Below are 20,291 nucleotides of genomic sequence, written 5' to 3' on the forward strand. Positions count from 1 at the left end.
TATAAGAATTCCTTTTTTTTCTGAGCACTTTGTATAACTATTTTTAAATCTAAAGAAATAAAAAAGTGTCAATGTATATAAGTGGAATCTCTTGTTGGAAATATTCTTGGACTTAATAACTTATGACAATGTTAAATAATCCTATATTAATTGTACTATTTCTACAAATTCTAGTAATCTTTACATTGTTGGGTCCTTTGGGATCAGAATCTTTAGCCTTGTTTTCCAATCAGGAGCTGGTGATAGAAGAAATAGGAGGTTGTCCTTGAGTGGACAAAGCACAGAAAATAAGAGCAGGGGAAAGAGAGAGCAATCATCTTCTCAGCTTGCATCACATTCTTCACCACCCTCCATCTCTGTAGCTCTCTACCACCATACCACCAATTCTGAACTCTTTTCCTAACCCATCCATCATTTCCCACTGTTTAATGGGGACCTTGCATCAGGTATCTTGTGAACCTTGATTTTAGATCGTGGCACCTCTACCTCTTTAACCCTGCTTCCCAGATGCTATACTCCAGTCGAAGTTCAGTGCTCCAGGCATTCACAGTTTGGTGAATGAAGCACAGGTGGTAATGAGTCCAAAGGAGAAGGTGGAAAATGATAATGCACAAGGTTAAAGCAGTGTGACCTCACTCTGAATGGTGCCAGACCAACGGTTTCCAGCAGCATATGAAATAAATCATGTATTTGGTTTAATGTGTTCTGTAACATTCTCTTAGCTTTTTTAGAAACTTTTTCCCTTGAGCTGTTCTATATGTTAAAATAATGTGGGGAAAGCAGGAACTGGAATTCAAAGTGCAAAGTAAATTTATTATCAAAGTACATCTATGTCACCATATACAACCCTGAGATTCTTTTTTTTTTTGCGGGCATACTCAGTAAATCCAAATAATTGAATCAATGAAAGGCTGCAGCGACAGGGCAGACAACCAGTGTGCAAAAGGCAACAAACTGTGCAAATACAAAAAAGAAATATTTAATAACTAAGCAAACAAACAATAAATATTGAGAAATAGTCCTTGAAAGTGAATCCATAGGTGTGAGAACAGTTCGGTGATGGGGCAAGTGAAGTTGGTTCAGGAGCCTGATGGTTAAGGGATAATAACTGTACTCCTGTAACGTCTTCCTGATGGCAGCAGTGAGAAGAGAGCATGACGGGTGTCCCTGATGATGGATGCTGGTTTCCCGTGACAATGCTCCATGTAGATGTGCTCAGAGGTGGAGAGGGCTTTACCTAAGATGGACTGGGTTGTATCAACTATTTTTGTAGGATTTTCCATTCAGGGACATTGGTGTTTCCATACCAGGCTATGATGCAGCCAGTCAATATAATCTCCACCGCACAACTATGGAAGTTTACGTTGAATCTTCACAGACTCCTAAGGAAGCAAAGGTACTGCCGTGCCTTCTTTGTAATTGCACTTGCGTGCTGTGCCCAGGACAGGTCCTCTGAAATGATAACACTGAGGAACTTAAAGTTGCTGACCCTCTCCAACTCTGATCCTCCGATGAGGACTGACTCATGGACCTCTGGTTTCCTCCTCCTGAAGACAATAATCAGCTCCTTGGTCTTGCTGACATTGAGTAAGAGGTTGCTGCTGTGGCACCACTCAGCCAGGTTCTCAGTCTCCTCCTTATAGTATATGCTGATTCATCGCCTCCTTTTGATTCGGCCAACAACAATGGTGTTGTCAGCAAACTTACATACGGCATTGTAGCTGTGGTTAGCCACACAGTCACAAGTGTAAAGCGAGTAGAGCAGGGGGCTACACGCATAGTCTCACGGTGTACTTACGCTGATGGTGATTGTGGGGGAGATGTTACCAATCCGAACTGACTGGGACTAAGGAAATCGATCGCGAATCCAATAGCACAAAGATCTATTGAGGCCAAGGTCTTGAAGCTTAATGCTTAGTTTTGAGGGGATGATAGTATTGAATACTGAGCTGTAGTTGATAAAGAACATCTGGAAGTATGTGTTGTCTAGATGTTCCAGGGTTGGGTGAAATGCCAATGAAATGGCGTCTGCTCTGGACCTATTCTGCCCGTAGGCAATTTGGAACAGGTCCAGTTCGCTTCTCAGGCAAGAGTTGATGTTTCATCACTACTCTCTCAAAATATTAAATCTCTGGGTGTAGGCGCCTCTGTACGATAGGCACTGAGGCAGTTTACCATGTTCTTCATAGGCAGCTGTATAATTGAAGCCTGCTTGAAGGAGGTGGGTACCTCAGACGAAGTGAGCAAATCTCTACGTGCTGTGCAGCATTTTGGAGTCTATTCAGCCCCTCAAGCATATACCAAAACAAAACTATCTAGTCCCACTTCCTTGCCATCTTCCTGTAGAGTTTCACTTCACCTTGTATGAATTTCTAGTTGGCAGTATTGTGGTTCCATAATGTGGCGTATTATAGAAATTTGCCCCAACATTCTGAAAGTTGGTGAGCCTCTGGCTGGATGGAGAGGTATGACCATCAGGGGCACTTAAAGAAGCGATAGATAAACTTTTGAAAGGTCAAGGAATTGAGAGCCAGCCATGAGGGGCAAGGTTTCCGATTCACTTTCTCTTCTTTCTTGTATTCACAACTTGTCATGGCAAGTTTGGCCATTGGCAATGTCTTATATAGTGCAGTTCCAGCAAAAATTACCATCTAACCATCTGGTCAATGTGGTACATAAGAGCATGTGGAAGAGTACAACAGCAGAGGTTAATTTTTGCTCACTACCCTAGAGTCCAAACAAAAAAATTTGTTTAAAATTTGCTGCAACACACGCCCAGTTTGAGCTCTAGGAAGCAAAAAGGTGATTGGCAAAGGCTTCGTTAGTTAACTTTTCTGACAAATTGCGAAAAGCAAGGAGAATCAGACAGGAGAATTTCTAAAGGTGTGGCATGGGAGCAAAGAGTTGGAGGAAATTGGGAGTAAGATGAAATGTGGAAAAGATATGTGTTATAACTGTTTAGTTGCTCATAAATAGTTCCTTTCAATAGAATCTAGCAAAGTCATGTAAAGGAAACAATGGCTGCAAAGTTTATTTGTTAGTGTGAGGGATTAAAATGATTAAAATTACTGCACAGAAAGAGGCCACGACCTGTGAGCAAGTGTGCAAAGATGGACCTCCATAAATTGCTCTTATTCTGTTGGCTTGTTCGAGGTTGCCCCATTACATTCATTCAAGTATATTTTAAAATCGAAAGGTGGGGGCAGGGGAAGAGTTTCCTCATCTCCCTCTAGTACTGTGAGGCACACTGCCACTAATACTTAGCCTTCAGCAGTGTCAGTGAGCTGTTAGCTAGGTCTGCATGGCGATGGAGTATCATTCCAAAGGGATGTTTATGTTTAAAGGGCTTTAAATAACCAATACTGCAATTGCCCTAATTCCCTATGACTTTTTTGATTTCCTGTAAGCAGATGATTCAAGGATGTATATAAGATTCATTCATTCATTATGTGCAATGTCGTGTGACCATGATTGTTCTTGGCAAATTCTTCCACAAAAGTGGTCTGCCATTGCCTTCTACTGGGCAGACAGGTGACGCCAGCCGTTATCAATACTCTTCTAAGATTGTCTGCCTGGTGTCAGTGGTCGCATAACCAGGACCTGTGACGTGCACCAGCTGCTCATACGACCATCCACCACCTGCTCCCATGGCTTCACAGGCTAAGTGAGTGCTACACCTTGCCCCAGGGTGACCTGCCAACTAGAAGAGGGAAGGAGCACCTTACATCTCCTTTGGTAGAGACATGTCACCACACAGTATACGTACCTCGATAATAAATGTACTCTGAACTTGAACTTTGGCGACAATTCTGTCCATCAAGTCTAAGCCAAGCTCTCAGCAATCCTGTCAATCCTATGACTCCACTTATTCCCCGGTAACCTATTCCTTATCACATGCCCATCAGCACCATCCCAATTTTCTCTCAACCGCCAACAACCATTTTAAAGTAAGCAATTCATCTACCAACTAATAAACCTTGCAACTAAGGAACAGTACTGCAAGTAGAGCTGTCTTTCCACTGGCATCAACCCTGGCATCCAATGCTGTCAGTGTGGAGTTTTCACGATCCCCCTGTGACCATGTGGCATCTCAAAGACATCATGTTAGCTGGTTAATTAGCCATTGTAAATTACTAGGTATAATCGATAGGGATGTAGGATCTGTCATATGGGTAATTTATGGTCCAAAGGGCCCACTTCCATGCTGTATGTGCCTCAGGAAGCACATGTGGTCACTGTGGCACAGTAATGAAGTGGTTAGCGCAGCATTTTATAGTACCGGCGACACAGGCTCAATTCCCACCGCTGTCTGTAAGGAGTTTGTACGTTCTCCCCGTGACAATGTGATTTCCCTCTGGGTGCTCCGTTCAAAGACATCGCTGTTGGTAGGATAATTGATCATTGTAAATTATCCCGTGATTAGGTCCAGGATTAAATCAGGGGATTGCTGGGTGGCACAGCTCGTGGGGTTGGAAGGGCCTATTCCACGTCGAATCCCAATAAATAAATGAAGGAAAAACACGCAAACTCCACGTAGACAGTACCCGTGATCAAGGTCAAAATTATCTGCATGAACTGTGAAGCAGCTGCCCTGTCTACTTTGCCCAAAGAGCTGTAACTAGTTTTCTTCTGTTATATCTACTGGTATGTAATGAGAAAGTGTTGATTGGTAAGGGCTAAGCATAATACCATATATTTTCATTTGGTAAAAGCACTATTCCAGACGTGTACATTTTTATCTAAGAGCGTAACAGTTTTGTAATAGATATTATCCTATCTGTTTCATTGGGATATATTTTTAAGTAGTTTTCTTCTTCCTCCCCCACACCACTTCATGAACCGAACAGTTTATTTCCATTGAATTGAAAAGGTGTCTCATTTCAAGTCTAGAATATGTGGAGGCTCATTCATACAATAGACTTACAGCTCTGTGAACCCAGCGGCTGTTTCAGTCGGATATTGGTCAATTAACAAAAGACAACCTCAGGCAGTGTACCCACCACTTGTTGCGCTGTAGTTGGTTCCAGATCTGGGGACATGGGAAGTTTTTTGCAGATTTCTTAGAAAAATAAAGTCGCAGAGTGCTGGAAACAAAACAGACGGTGTTTTAAAGAAATCCCAGCTACACAGGGTCCGGCCTTTAGGTCATTTTCTACTGACAGAAAATTCCTTTTCTGTTAAGTATGATTTGAAGAGCGTCCAACATTTTGCCTCAAATTCATTTAAGCAACAATGCAGCTTTTTGCTGTGTGGTGTAGTATTTCATCAACTGTGCTTGCACTGTGTCGGTAACATGACAGCGCCGTTAAAACAGTTCTGAGTGTTCCATTTCTTTGTTATTGATATAAATTAGTACAATGTGCATTTTGATTCATGGTCTAACACTGTATTAAGCAACATATTTTAGCAATGCAAATGACTGGAGGGTGTTGTCTGTGCAAATACTGCTCCTTTTGATGGAAGGAAGCCAGGTATTTATAGGGTTAAATCTTTCGGAAGAACCTAAAAGCCCATAACTCTGAGTACAACCTGAGGCATTTGTTAATAAGGTCTGCACTTCAATTGTTACCAGGTTTCTGAGCAATGTGTAAATCCTGCCTTTTTTCAGGAATGACAATTAGACATATATCACACTCAATCTGTTTTCCTGAAGCCATTCATAAAAATCAGATGGTGGGGCCTGGCCAGGAGCTTGCTTGATGCTGGGGTAAGAAGGGTTGAAAATAAGCGTTTGGTAAACCCCTGTCCGTCCACCCCCTTACCCCCTGAACCCCACTCTCTGCCTCTGCAGTCATCGATGGTCCATTTGTTGAGATTATGGGAGGATTGAGTGCTTTTTGGAAGGGCAGCTGGTAAAATTACTCTGACACATACTGGGCAAGGAGCCAATGCTGGCCTTGATTCAGACATTGTCTTTCTCCTCATTGAACTGTCAGGACTTAATTCATTGAAAAAAAAAGTCAGGGAAAAAAGCCAGTGAGCTGGCAACTCTCTCAGAGTGTTTCTTTTAGCCACGGCATGCAGAAGTCAAATTAATTCAGACGGCGTAACCAAAGCCCTGTTTTCTTAGTATAACATTTCTTCTGTTTCGAGAGATTGTAGAGCTATGCAGGTATAAACCTACAGGTTAGGAAGAAACGAGAAGTGTGAAAAGAAATGGATCTGAATTTGGAAGGTCCTTTTTCCTTCAGGGAAATCAGGGAAGGCTATTTCACACTGATGTATTGATATGCTTGTAGCGAATGCGAGTAAGAACCACCTGAATACTTGATGAAATCTAACTGTAATTTTATTTTTTTTCAGCCACAGCAAGAGGTCCAGAAGAAGCCTGCTCAGGTAGTGTGGATTTTTATTGCAATATAGAGTAATGGTTTAAGCAAAAAACTATCTGGGGTAGGGAAGTGGAGAGCCTGAACTGCTTTCAAAGTTGAAGTTAATCTCAAGGACATGAGCTCATGTGGGCTTCCTAATCTCAGCTGTCTGAGGAAATAGTGATAAATTGTATAAACATGGGGACTACATGGAAGTTCTTGGCGGATAATGTAAATCTTACACTACATTCTGAGGAATCTCTTCCTTTTCCATCTGTTTCCTTCACTGTATTGTAACAGATGTCTTTACCATGTGGTAATCTGGATCAGTTTAAAAACTTCTGATCTTATAGTAGACTTTGGGGTTACGTACACATGGCCTTTTTATTTCAGCTAACCTTTTCTTGTATAGCGAGGATTGGTAACTGGAGTGCAAGAAGTGAACTTGATCCACAATTAGAAATCTAGTCTGCAGATCACATTCTTGGCAGTGTGGTGGTGGTAATCCAAGTGACTGGAAAGTCAGGGAGCCCTTTGTTTTAAAAAGCTTATATGCCCAGCTTCTTGAAGAGTGCAACGTTTGGTTGAAAATTAGATGTCCACTTCACCCAGGACCAATGCACCATAATGAGTACATTAATTTTCAAAGCTTCAGTATTGCTGCACTTTTTGGCCACAAGCCAGGAGAGATTATTGTGCTCGCAATTCCGGATGAACCCCCTCCATAGACCTCCCAACGTTTGTATGCCACATTAAGGATGCTTCTTCCCATTCAAATGGAGCTTATTTTTTGCTAGTCCTAATTAATATGGGTAATGCTTGCAAGTATGTATATTGTTTAAATGGATGTGTGTGCGCATTTGTGCTTCTTTTGCCCTCCCCTTTCAGCTTCCAGCTCTTAGCATAAATAAAAACAGTAAATACACTTCGAAAAATACTTTGCAGCTGTAAATCGTACTGTGATGCTCCAGGGTGGTGAAGGCGCTATATAAATTCACATTTTCCGCCGTTGCTCCTTGCTGTACCAGCAGACAGTTCCACTGTGGATACCTCACAGCCATGCTTGACTGCATTCTGAAGTCAGCAGCTACTGACGTGCACTTTCTGGCAAGGGATCAGTGGTTGGCATTTAGTAGCAGCGACCTTGCTCCAGCCAGCCACCCACTGAGTTTTGGGGAACTGAAACGAGTGTCTGATTTTTGCCACCTGAACCACTAGTAGAGTTTAACACCAGCAAATTTTTTTTTTTTTTTTTGCATTGGTTCCCAACCTTAGTGAGTTTTGTTTCGTCAGCTTGACACATGGAAATCCCATCACCGCGTTCAAACCAAATAACTGAGAAATCTCCACAGAATAGGTTTTCTGTTTGTGCAGTGCAGACTACATACGCACTCCCCGTAGGAACACAATTTGCTGAAACATTTGCAATCTCTCCCCCTCATGACAAGCAGAGACCACTTCTCATTTCGGGCACTGGCGTGCGGAGGTATCGGAATTAAACAGGAAGAATTATGGTTCCTCAGTGTCAGATCTACTCCTCTCCAGGGCCAATTAGTGAGTTAGAATGACTGGTCAAATATCAAGAATGCCCTAGAATCCTATTTACCTAACCTTAAAGTGTAATGGAAGACTTTGTAGTCCATCTGGCAAGCCCTGGAAAATAATGCTTTTCAGTCCCTCTCAAATATGTATCCAATTCTCTCTAATTTTCCCACATTATCTGGTTCCCTGAGCAGCGGATTCCATATGTTTGACATCCTTTGCACATACTTTAACCTATTGGAAGCACCTTCTTTCAAAGCCTGCACCCACATTCCTGTCTCGACAGTTGTGGCAGTCTTGAGCAGATTGGAGTTAAATTTATCTTTCCTCTTAAAAAGTTTTGAATTGTATATCCAATTGAAGTGTTTCGTCCGTCTAAATAGTTCACATAGCTTTGGCACATGAGCACGCACTTTGGTTGCTCTTCTCCCAGTTCCTCTCTTATGATACGATGATGGGACAGTCAGTTTCAGTATGGAACTACAGACTTCCACACCTACCTTGACTATACACCCCTCACCCTGCCTCCTGTAAGGACAACATTCCTTTTTCCCAAGCAACGTACAGAAAATGCTGCAGGAACTCAGCAGGCCAGGCAGCATCTGTGGGGAAAAAGTCTACGTTTCAGGCCGAGACCCTTCTTCAGAACATTTTCCCCATTTTCTTTCTCTCTGTTATGTTTGTTCCAATGATATGGGCTTTTGTTCTGGTGCAACTGTTTTCTCTTGTATCCCAAAACGTGGCTTACATTCTGCAATAGTGGAGGAAGCCACATTTCCCACACATCTCTCTCACTCCTTCCCCCGTGAATAGCACAAAGACAAGAGATTTCCTGGTATTGCTCTTCCACCTCACCAATTTCATCACCAGTTTCACGCTCAATACAATGCCCCTTGTGACTTTTGCCATGCCTTAACACTATTCCACCACCAGTCACATCTTCCCTTTCTTTATTTTGCAGGGGTCATCCTTTTCACGACTCTATTGTACATTCTTCTCTTCCACCCACCATTCCCATTCCACAGCATCTTCTCATATAGGCAGAAGTGATGTAACACCTCTTCCCTAGCCACCATCCAAGGACCCAAACAAACAATCTAAAGTTTGTTTGCAGTTACTGAAATCTAGTCTACTGCATTTGTTGTTCACAAGGTCGCCGCCTCTACATCAGAGAGACCAAACACAGATTGGATGAAGGTTTTGCGGATCACATTTACTCAGTCCATCGGGGTGACCCTGAGCTTCCTGTTACCTCAGTCCCATTGTCCTTCATCCTGTCTATCTGTGGCCTCTTCTAGTACTGTAGTGATCCCCAATGTAGACATCTTGTCTTCTGTCAAGGTACTTTGCAACCTCCTACAATGAACACTGAATTTTCGAACTTGAGGTAATTTGCTCTGTTACCATGCCAATATCCCTACAAGCAGTACATTAGTCAGTGACAAGTCACCTGTCCTATCTTAACCTATTGTTTGTCTCATACATCACTCTTACTCGCCAGCTCCACTTTGAACTAAGTAACCCTTCCATTCTCAGTCTGAGGAAGGGCCATTGATCTGAAGCTCAAATTTCTCTCTACTGATCACAGATGCTGCTTAACTGGCTGACCTCTTCCAGCACTTCATATTTAGTACGTCTGCATTCCCTTATAGACTTTTAACTGGTCTTTTTAATTGAAAATAAGGAAATGGGAAAGCTATTGAAATTTTGCTATGCATCATCGCTCGGGAGCAAAGCAAGCTTCTGAAAATTAGTATTGAATCAGAAATGAAGTCTCACCAAAATTAATGGAATCAAATCATATTATTGAGCTATGTGTCACTAAAGAATGACAACCCTTCTGAAATATATGGCTTCCATCCAAGGGGTTTTGAAGCATTAGAAAAAAAACATTGTAACTGCCCTAATTGTAACCTTCCCAAGCTCTTAATTTGGGAAACCGTACACTGGTAAATTGCAAATGTCAATTAGCTTTTAAAGGCGGTGGGGGTGGGGGAGAAAACCTTTAAGTTGTCTGCCAGGAAAGTGCTGGAGTCCATTACTAGGGAGATGGTCGCTCAAATTTTCAGCTGATCAGGAGGAAGCAGTGTGGAACTTCATGCCTGAAAAACCTGCCAGATATCATTGAAGTGGACTACAACTAGCATCAGAGAAATGGCTATGGATGTTATTTATTTATATAGACTTCCAGTAGAGTTATAAAGAGTTTCCTTTTTAAATGCTAAAGCAAAAAGAGTGGAATTGAACGTAAATCATTTCCTTGATTAAGAAATAGGCTGAGTGGCAGAAGATGGAGGGTTGGAATATTGAAAAAGTTCTCTGTAAGTGTGATGTGACTTGAGATGTCCACAGGGACATTGGGAGGGGTTACAACCATTTTTCTTATTTATTAGCAATTGACACAGTAGGAGAGAAAATTTTATTTCTATTTGGAGGATGCAAAAAAAGCCAAAAATGCAGATACTTGTAATTTAAAAATAAAAACAACAAACGATGAAAAAGACAGTAAATCATTGACCTTAAGCTTTTACTCCACTCTTGACTGTCTAGTATTTTTGGCTTTTTCTGCTTTTGAATAGAGGTTTATTATAGGAAAACTCTGGTGAAACCATACCCTGGTGACTTGTGAACATTTCTGGACATCTTGGGGGGAGGGAGGAAATATGGGCCTTGGAGGAAGCATAGTGTAGATTTACCAGGACAATATTACATTCCAAGAGTTAGATAACAAAAATGAGAAATGAGGATTACATTCCTTAGTAACTTAGTTTAATAGCTGACTTGATTGATATTTTCATGGTATCATGAAATAGACTAAAACTATTTCTACTTAATGGGAAATCTAGGACAAGGAGGATATAGCTAAATCAGAAGTGAACACAGGAAACATTTCTTCCACACATAAAGCACAATGGAAGTTTTCAAGCCTCTCACAATCAGTATTTAAAGCTATATCACTAGTTAACTTTAACTTTGAGATTGACTTAATTTTATTATGAGAGATGTTGAGGGATATTGGTCAAGTGTTCATGGATGTTCCTACTCCCAAGTGTGGAGTTATATCTCTGATCAGTCATTATCATATTCAACAGGAAAATTGACATTTCCTCTTACTTTGCAATGAACATTGATGTTCCATCTGTTCAAGGGATGTATGTGCCATACTCACCCTGGCTATTGCATGCCTCGTGTAGATACAGTACCTTTGCTTCTGCATATGGTGCCATTAGATTTAGAGTGTTTCAACTACAACCCCCAATCTTGTTGTCTTCGCCCTGTGGCCAGAAGTGCAGCAAGACAGCCCCACCACTTACTTCCTAGTCCTTGCATTTAATTACAATTCTTCAACTGATCTTCCAAATTCAGCCTGGTGCCTGTGTTCAGAAGTTGAAATTCACAGCTTCCCATGCCCTTTTCTATTAACATTCCCTGTTTCTGTATTCCAGTGATGAACTGCGGCATTGTTTATTCAAAGCAACAATCACCTCGATGTCAACATAACCCTACAACTAACCCTTTGACCTATTCTCCCTATTCCCGTTGGTTTATTAGCAAGTGTAGGTTTGTGTCACTGCAGATTGATACAAGATATCATGACCTATTCATAATTGGAGAACTGAGCATTACAAAAATATGTGAAGCATTGCTGCCATTCTCCTGTCATACCGCATTAAAGGAAATTGTAAATGCAGAGTTGGAACACATGCTACCTTCCTGTCTGCGACTCTCAGATTGAGCCTTGCATATACAAGTCTATGTTCTCATATCTGGCTTCCAAGTAACTAGTTTAGAAATTGTCCCTAATCTATATGTTCTTATCAGTTGTAAGACTTGTCCCCCACAGTTGTAGAATAGCTTACCCTAAGTGACTTAGCCTGTTTCATGTCTTGTTCAAGAATGTGTACTCGGCTTGTGTGTTAAATAAGCCTCAATCTTCCTCCATTGACCCAAGGAAAAATCTGAGTTTTACACTTTATTTTGCCTCGACTTTGATGCATGTTGTTTGGATTCCAAGAGGTCACGGTGAAATTTCATGGTCCCAAATACAATTGGAATTGTAACTGAATTTCAAACATCTGGAATTATTTTAATGGGTTTTTACTGATCCTTTCCAAGCCTACTTACTCAACCCAAGTCCAATTGGAACTGATTGCGTTGGGCTCAGATTGATCATGAGTATATTCCGATAAAACATTCAAATATAGGTCAGGCTCAGCTGAGACTTCATCAATACACTTTAGCACGTTTTTGTTTCCACTTTGCTGCAAATGCCTGCCATATTTTTTTCTCTGGCTTCCGATGTGAGACTCGACATGTTTGACAGTTTTATATATACAGTAATGATTGGGTCAGATCAGGTTGGATATGAAAAGCAAATTAAAAACCCATCAGGTTTTCCAGGGGTTCAGATTCGGATGGGTCAGTTTGGGGTTTTAGTTTTATCTGAAGCAGACCCTTTAATCTAGTTCTGCTTTTCATAGCACTTTATTGTTTTTATAAAGGTTGGACAAAGGAAATTTCCAAAAGATCTCCATTTTGACTGAATTGTAATGTGATATGCTGCAATTTTGATCATCTTTGGCTGTACAAATGTGGTGCATGTATTTATTAGCAAGCTGGGTGGTCAGGGCTGACAAATGAAGACTTGAAGAAGCATTCCACTTGCACTGTATATGCAACTGTGTGTGTTTCAGTTTGCCTTCACTGCCTGTGCAACGTATGCATTTATGGCCCGGTTGAATTTGAGTCATCATTGTTTAGTTTTTTCTCACAATTGAACAGCACTGTAGGCAAATACTGAGCACTCCCACATAATATTCACAAATGCCAGCAAAAAAGGCAGGATTTGCCGTGAAGTGCCTTGAGGTGTATTTAGACCTGTAAGATCATAATGCTTGAAACCTCATTTTCTTCATGGTTTATTAACCTATACCTTTTGGGGCTGCTGATCTGAGTCCCTGTAACAGCTTTTCCGATTACAATGATATTAAGTCAGAGACCTGGTGGGATCTGAGAGGCTGGATTCAAGCAGATGTATTTGGTACTCAAAGCACAAGGGAACCATGCTAAAAGCCAGACATTGATGTAGTGCACAGGCCACACAGCAAGCAGGTGAGTGCACAGGATGAGATGCTGAGCTGTTACACAGGGCCCAGACGATATGGAAAGATGCAGTATTGTGTCAGAAAAATTTCTTCTTTGTCACAGAGAAGACTATTTGCCCTGCTGTACCCAGAAGGCACGTTCATTTACCCCAAGAGGCCTCTTGAGACTCCAAGCAGAAAGTCTGCATGTAGTTTCTTGCTCAAAACTCAGTAAATACTGGAATCAGATCATGATTACAATTCAACAGGAGTACGTTAGGAGGCTTTGAGCCAGTAGCTTCAGCATTGCCTTAGCCAACACACAGCAACAGTCCTAGCAGTTAAATAACTGGGGTAATATTAATTGGTTGCAGGAGATTTAAGGTAGGCTCTCCCCAGTAATTTCCTGGGAAAACATCTGATTTAAAATTAATTCATGTGCTTTAGGAACTTTTCATTGATCTTAACTACCCATGTTTCATAGGGATAAGTAACTGAACAAGGACTAGATTTCATAGTCTTTTGAGTTTATGAAAACCTAATTGTATTAAAGAATTATCCAAGTGAAGGTTTTTAGCTGAAGATAACATCATTTGTTCGAGTGAGTGCTGATGTGGATTTAGAACCACTGCTCAAGTGCAAGCAGAGGGCAACTCAGAGAACAAGACAGTAAATCAGATGTTTGTAGAGAAGAGTAATTTCAGTTATATACAAGTTCCAAATGCACTCACATTCCAGTCATGGTCTTCAGAAACAACAATCCTGACTGTCCTGGCTTAGTTTACTGGTGAAGAAGGAAAGGCAAGCTGTGTTTCCTGGGAATGTGGAAGAATACTTCAGAGATGCAAATAGCAAAGTTCATTTTTTACACAGCATCAACGGTGTTTTGAAATCATGTGGGTTTTTGCAGTGGAGTGTAAGAGCTTTGAATAGTTGACCAGACAGTAGTTCAAATTGACAGGAAAATGCTATTCACAATGAATAAGCTGCTGCAGGTAGTTAAGAGATGATTCTGTTCAGCTTGTCAGATTGTAATGAATTTGAACAGACTATCACAATACCTATAATTGACAGGAGATAAATTTACACCATTGTAGATCCTCTTACATTTTGCGAAATTAGCATTTGCAACCTTATGTTTAATCCACTTTTACATTAACCTCATTTGATTTGCTTTTATCAAAGTTGCCACTGCACTATCATTTAACAGCAGCAAACTATATGAGTTATGAAATCTTTTGGTGACCTTTAAGTTTGAAGTGCGCTTTGAGACTTGAAGTGAAGTGCTGTGTATATTTCTTGACCACTTCTTGCGGTAGAGGACCAATTAAGGTTGCAGATTGTTGGCTGGGTAAGTTGGTTGCTCAGTTTTCAAGCTTCACTGGATCTCATTGTAGTGACCGTTTCATTTTGCAAGCACAATTGGCAGGCTGCAATTTCAGGCAAAAGATTAGATGCAGTTTGTTTTTAAGAAAAGTCTCCATTATTACATTCAACAACTCAGTGATTAGACCATCTCCTTTTCTTTCTGGGAAGAGGGAAAGGACATGTATAAAATGGAATTGACTTCCTTTTCCTAATCTGTCACTAATTTTGTTTCAACTGCCATCACTGAGAGAGTTGTGTCAAGCAAGTCACTAAAATCTAGTAAGAGCGCTGCATTAACATTAGTAGGGATAAAGACTTGCATTTCCACAACACACTTCAAGACTATATTCTAAATCAATTCAGAGACAAAGCATGTACATATACACCAGTCTGCCACAAATGGCAATGAGGAATATCTAGAAAAAAAAACACTTTATGAGGGAGAAATGTTGGCCCTGGCACTGGGTTAACTTTCACACACTGTATAAGAATTAATCTTTAAAGATCAGATGAGATATCAACTTAACATCTCATCCAAATGCTGGGATCCCTAACTCTGATCAGGGCATCAGAATGACAGCCTTGCCTTTTGTGTTCAAGTCATTGTAGTGGAACGAGCGCTGAGCCGCACATGATTTTATTTATTTCTGGAGATACAGCCCTCCCAGCCCTTGGAGCCATACCGTCCAGCTACCCCCAACCCCTCCCAACTTTAATCCTGGTCTAATCACAGGACAGTTCGCAATGACCAATTGTGTGAAGAAACAGGAGCACCCGGAGGAAACCCTCGTGGTCACAGGGAGAACATACAACTCCATACAGGCAGTGGCAGAATGTTTCACTGCATGCAGTTATCTCGTTCCCTCTCATTGATTGCTTTGGTAACTCCCCCAACCAGTCCTTCCATATCATTACTGCTTCCTTTCAAAGTACAAGTCCAAATATAAAACTAAACTGATCTGAATTCTTTGTTTTCCATTTGTTTTTAAAATCGAGAATGTTGTGTTGTTAATAATTACTTGTCTAGAGTCCAACTTGGCATGTATCACTCACTTTATCCCTCATCTAGCTAATTGCTGCCTTATATGCAGCTGTACACCAGGGCTTCAGATGGATTCAGGCTTCTAAGAAGAGAATGGACTCAAGATATATAGACTGCACTGTTCGATAACATACTACTGGTCCACTCCTGCTGGCATCCAGAACATTACATGCCTCCATCAATCTGATGGTGGGGGGAATAAGGGGAACCGGGGTGGGGGGGAGTCCGGGGGCCAATAGATTGTAGCTTTTCAATAGGGATACACAGTATACATCCTGAAATTCTTTTTCTTCGCAAACATTTACGAAAACAGAAGTGCCCCAAAGAACGACTGACAGTTAAATGTTAGAACCCCAAAGCCCCCCCCCAACTTACCCCTCCCATGCATAAGCAGCAAGGCAATGACCCCTCCACCAGCAAAAAGTCATCTACCACCCCCCCCCCCGCCCACCAAGCAATCAAGTGTGCAGCAAAGCATCAATAAAGACACAGATTTGTGGTACCCTAAAGACTACTCGTTCACCCGGTAATTCAACATGTCACAGGCTCGCTCTCTCTCCCTATTAAGGGAAAAAGGGGTGTCCTCATTTCACAGCAAGAGGGGAGACATAACAAAGCAACACGATGATTTATGGTGTTGCATCGCTTTTTATGATTTATGATCTATGGTGTTAAATCTGTTGCGTCGCTTTTCCAAGCTCTGTGCCCAAAGAACTTGAGTCTCTGGGCAGACAGCCAGCAGCCAGCTCGCCGCTTACAATCTTCCGTCTCCCACAGCACATCAGGTGGTGGCACCAGCCTTGAATCCGCCCGCCATCTGAGTCACGAAAATCTGGCTCCCTGAAGGCGTGCTAGTCTTTCAGGCCACATCTTTGGCACATCGAAAAGCAGCCGGTCATGAGGCCCCAAGAGCGGGTCCCATTTCCACAGAGAATCAAAGTCAGCATGTAACTCCAGTTCAGGGTCTTCAAAAGAACCTTGAAAGGGGAAAAAAGAACTATCAAAGATAGAAGTAGAGCTGTTTCCGAAGATGTAAGTAGTCGCCAGTAGGTGCCATCATCCTCCTAAAATCCGCCTCCACGGGTAAAATACCAGACAGGTGCCTCTGCACATTGACGTTGTTCCTTGGAGAAGAGAGGAGAGGGGAAGGAAGACATGACTGCAATTGAAATTGATTTTGAAACATTCACTTCAACCTTTCAACATGTTCTGTACTTTTCTCCATCTTGCTGGCAGAATCATAGCATCCTCCCGAGATAAAAATGAACGGTATGTTTAGCGAAGAGTCCTATTGGCTGGATGGAGGAACCTGAGCTTCCTGTATACTTCAGAAGATCCAGTTGAGGTTTTTTATTGCCTTTTTCTTCTCGTTTCTTCTCTTAAATGGTCAGAATGCAATTGGAGTATTGTGAGCAGTTTTAGGCCCAACAGAGTGAATCTGAAGAGGATGTCTCCAGCCTGGGTCTCAGACTGGAGGCCACAGCCTCTGAATAGAAGGACGTCCCTTTGGAACAGTGATGAAGAGGAAGTTCCTTAGCCAATGGGTGGTGAATCTGTGGCAGTCAAGTCATTGGGGAATATTTAAAGCAAAGGTTGATATGTCCTTGATTAGTAAGGATATTGCCTGGATTGCAGAGCAGCTGCGCAGGTTGACTCTGTGGTTAAGAAGGCGTATGGTGTATTGGCTTCATCAATCGTGGAATTGAATTTAGGGGCCGAGAGGTAATGTTGCAGCTATATAGGACCCTGGTCAGACCCCACTTAGAGTACTGTGCTCAGTTCTGGTCGTCTCACTACAGGAAGGATGTGGAAACCATAGAAGGGGTGCAGAGGAGATTTACAAGGATGTTGCCTGGATTGGGGAGCGTGCCTTATGAGAATAGGTTGAGTGAACTCGGCCTTTTCTCCTTGGAGCAGCGGAGGATGAGAGGTGACCTGATAGAGGTGTATAAGATGATGAGAGGCATTGATCGTGTGGGTAGTCGGAGGCTTTTTCCCAGGGCTGAAATGGCTGCCACGAGAGGGCACAGGTTGAAGGTGCTGGGGAGTAGGTACAGAGGAGATGTCAGGGGGAAGTTTTTTACGCAGAGAGTGGTGCGTGCGTGGAATGGGCTGCCGGCAACGGTGGTGGAGACAGATACGATAGGGTCTTTTAAGAGATTCTTGGATAGGCACATGAAGCTTAGAAAAATAGAGGGCTACGTATGGGCTAATCCTAGGTAATTTCTAAAGTAAGTACATGTTTGGCACAGCCAACAACTGCCTGGAAGCTGGTGACCCTAGATTAAAGAAGACAGATAGCACCACTCGCTGACTTGTGATGATTCAATTCTGCCCAGCAATCAATTTACATCATCGTTCTGCTTCACCTGTGAGAGAAATTACAGTCAATAAGTTGCATAGTAATTGAGGGCGGAAAAGTATATGTAACTGACCTACATTTTCATTGTTTTGTGAGCTAGTCCTATTTTTATGTCACTACAAAGAACTGACAATCTTTGATCGACTCCCTACATCAGGGTGCAGCAGGGCATTGCTCCAAAATGTCCACATCCAGCTTTTGCCTCCACAGGTGCTGCCTGACTTCATTCTTTTTTTCTTCCAGATTCCAACATCAATCATCTCTATTGTCATCTTAGCACCTTTTGTCCACCTTTTGAATTATTTTAATGAAAATTAACGTGTGGAAATTCTTTCAGATCAACCACATTCTGTTAAATCACATAACCATTTATTTAAAACTGGCTCAAGAGGCTGGGTTGAGATGTGAGTTATACTCGATAGCATCCAAGTTAGTTTGTCTAGTTTGGAGACTGGTTTCAGTGGATCAGTGGTACCAGTTTTTGGTTGGAAATAAGTTTAGTTGTGTATTATGGTGCTTTTCACCAGAGATAACTTGGCTTTGCCTCTGTATTTCAAGAGGTCCAGAAAATTACTTCTACACTGGGCTGCTCTTGCGATGCGATCCGTAAGCCAGATGGATCCCTCATCCCTTGTGTATTGTAACAGGCCGATTTTGGGGTATTTTATATCTGCAGCTCGATGACTGATAATCACAAACATCCTTGCTGCAGACCAACTACTCCTTAGCAAGTGTAGAACCAAGTCCCAGCAGCTCCACCATAATCCTGGCTGAGATAAACCTATCCTCCTGTAGACGGCTTTTTGGACGTGGACCTTTGTGATTCCCTGGCTAAGCCATTGTGCTTGTAAATCAATGTATTTGAACCATACAGACTCAGATATCTCCAAGTTAATTAACCAAATTTGGTTGGAAGTTTGCATTGCCGTTTAGCTATGTAGAGGGTTACATTCAATGTGGAAGATCACTAATATGACATCTCTCTGTAATGGATTTTAAAGGTTTGTGTGAAAAATTTCATTGCACATTATGGATACTCTTGTATAAATAAAATTGCTTGCTGTTTCTGAATATTATTGCTTGATTCAAGGGGGATGTTCAAATTGTTTGGATTCATTTGTTCAGCATAGATCTAACAGAGAGATAAGAGAGAACAGATACTGGAATCTGGATCAAATCTCCTGAAAGAACTGTACCGTAAAGCGTTGTGCTAACCACAGTAGCATAGTAGCACAATGCTTTATTGTACAGATGACCCAGGTTCAATTCCCACCACTGCCTGTAATGAGTTTGTACGTTCTCCCCGTGATCATGCAGGTTTCTTCTGGGTGCTCTGGTTTCCTGCCACAGTCCAAAGACATACCAGTTGGTAGGTCAATAGCTCATCGAAAATTGTCGTATGATTAGGCTCGGATCAAATTGGGGGAATTGCTGGGTGGCATGGCTTGAAGGGATGGACGGGCCAATTCCACGCTGATTCTCAATAAATAAATAAAAGAGCTTCGGGTCGAGCAGCGTGTGTGGGAGAAATGAACTTGTCAACAGTTTGGTTTGTAAAATACATCAGGACCCTTGATCACTGAGCTCCCCCAGCAGATTAGTCCTTAACAGTGCACAGTTGTCAAAATGTTTGTCACATAATAATTCCCGTATTGGATAACAAAACATGAAATGGGCCTTTTGCTCTGCTATTCAATAAGATTTTCTCAATGCCTTTAACCCATGTCACTTGACTTCTTTGAACTCTGTCTTTCTTGAACATACTGAACTAATTACAGTCTTCTTGGGTGAGGAGGACTCACTACCCTGTCTGTGGGTGAAGAAAAATTTTCATCTCTCAATCCTGAACAGTCAACCCTTTACTTTCACTCAGTGGTTGCTGGTACGAGACAGCCCAGCCTGAGGAGTGGTCAGCCTTGCATCTACCCTGCCACATTCCATAAATGATTTTGTACAATTCAGTGAGATTACCTCACATTCTCCTAAACTTTCAAAAATGGTCCCAGTATGCCTATCTCATCTTGTGCAACAAACCCACCATCCAGGAATCAGGCAACACACATCAAAGTTGCTGGTGAACGCAGCAGGCCAGGCAGCATCTCTAGGAAGAGGTACAGTCGACGTTTCGGGCCGAGACCCTTCGTCAGGACTAACTGAAGGAAGAGCTAGTAAGAGATTTGAAAGTGGGAGGGGGAGGGGGAGATCCAAAATGATGGGAGAAGACAGGAGGGGGAGGGATGGAGCCAAGAGCTGGACAGGTGATAGGCAAAAGGGATATGAGAGGATCATGGGACAGGAGGGCCAGGGAGAAGGAAAGGGGGGAGGGAGGGAAACGCAGAGGATGGGCAAGGGGTATAGTCAGAGGGACAGAGGGAGAAAAAGGAGAGAGAGAGAAAGAATGTGTGTATATAAATAAATAATGGATGGGGTACAAGGGGGAGTTGGGGCATTAGCAGAAGTCAGAGGAATTCCCCATCCAGGAATCAATCTGGTGAGCATCCAGGTGGAATCTCATTGGGGCTCCATGCATTTAGCCTAAGATTGCCCTGTTCATGTGCTCAGGTTGTCTGGCACTATCACCA

The 20,291-nt window shown here is 42.0% G+C and overlaps 1 protein-coding gene across 1 annotated transcript in view; it reads left to right on the forward strand.

Moving 5' to 3' along the window:
• The window catches only part of hmga2 (high mobility group AT-hook 2), a 158,490-nt gene that overhangs the window by 121,752 nt on the left and 16,447 nt on the right, over nt 1–20,291 (forward strand). The window contains exon 4 of the mRNA XM_063059613.1: nt 6,304–6,336. Within this exon, the coding sequence (XP_062915683.1) occupies nt 6,304–6,336 (33 nt within the window). The remainder of the gene's footprint in view (nt 1–6,303; nt 6,337–20,291) is intronic.

The sequence above is a fragment of the Mobula hypostoma genome, chromosome 9 (assembly GCF_963921235.1).
Source record: "Mobula hypostoma chromosome 9, sMobHyp1.1, whole genome shotgun sequence".
NCBI lineage: Eukaryota > Metazoa > Chordata > Chondrichthyes > Myliobatiformes > Myliobatidae > Mobula > Mobula hypostoma.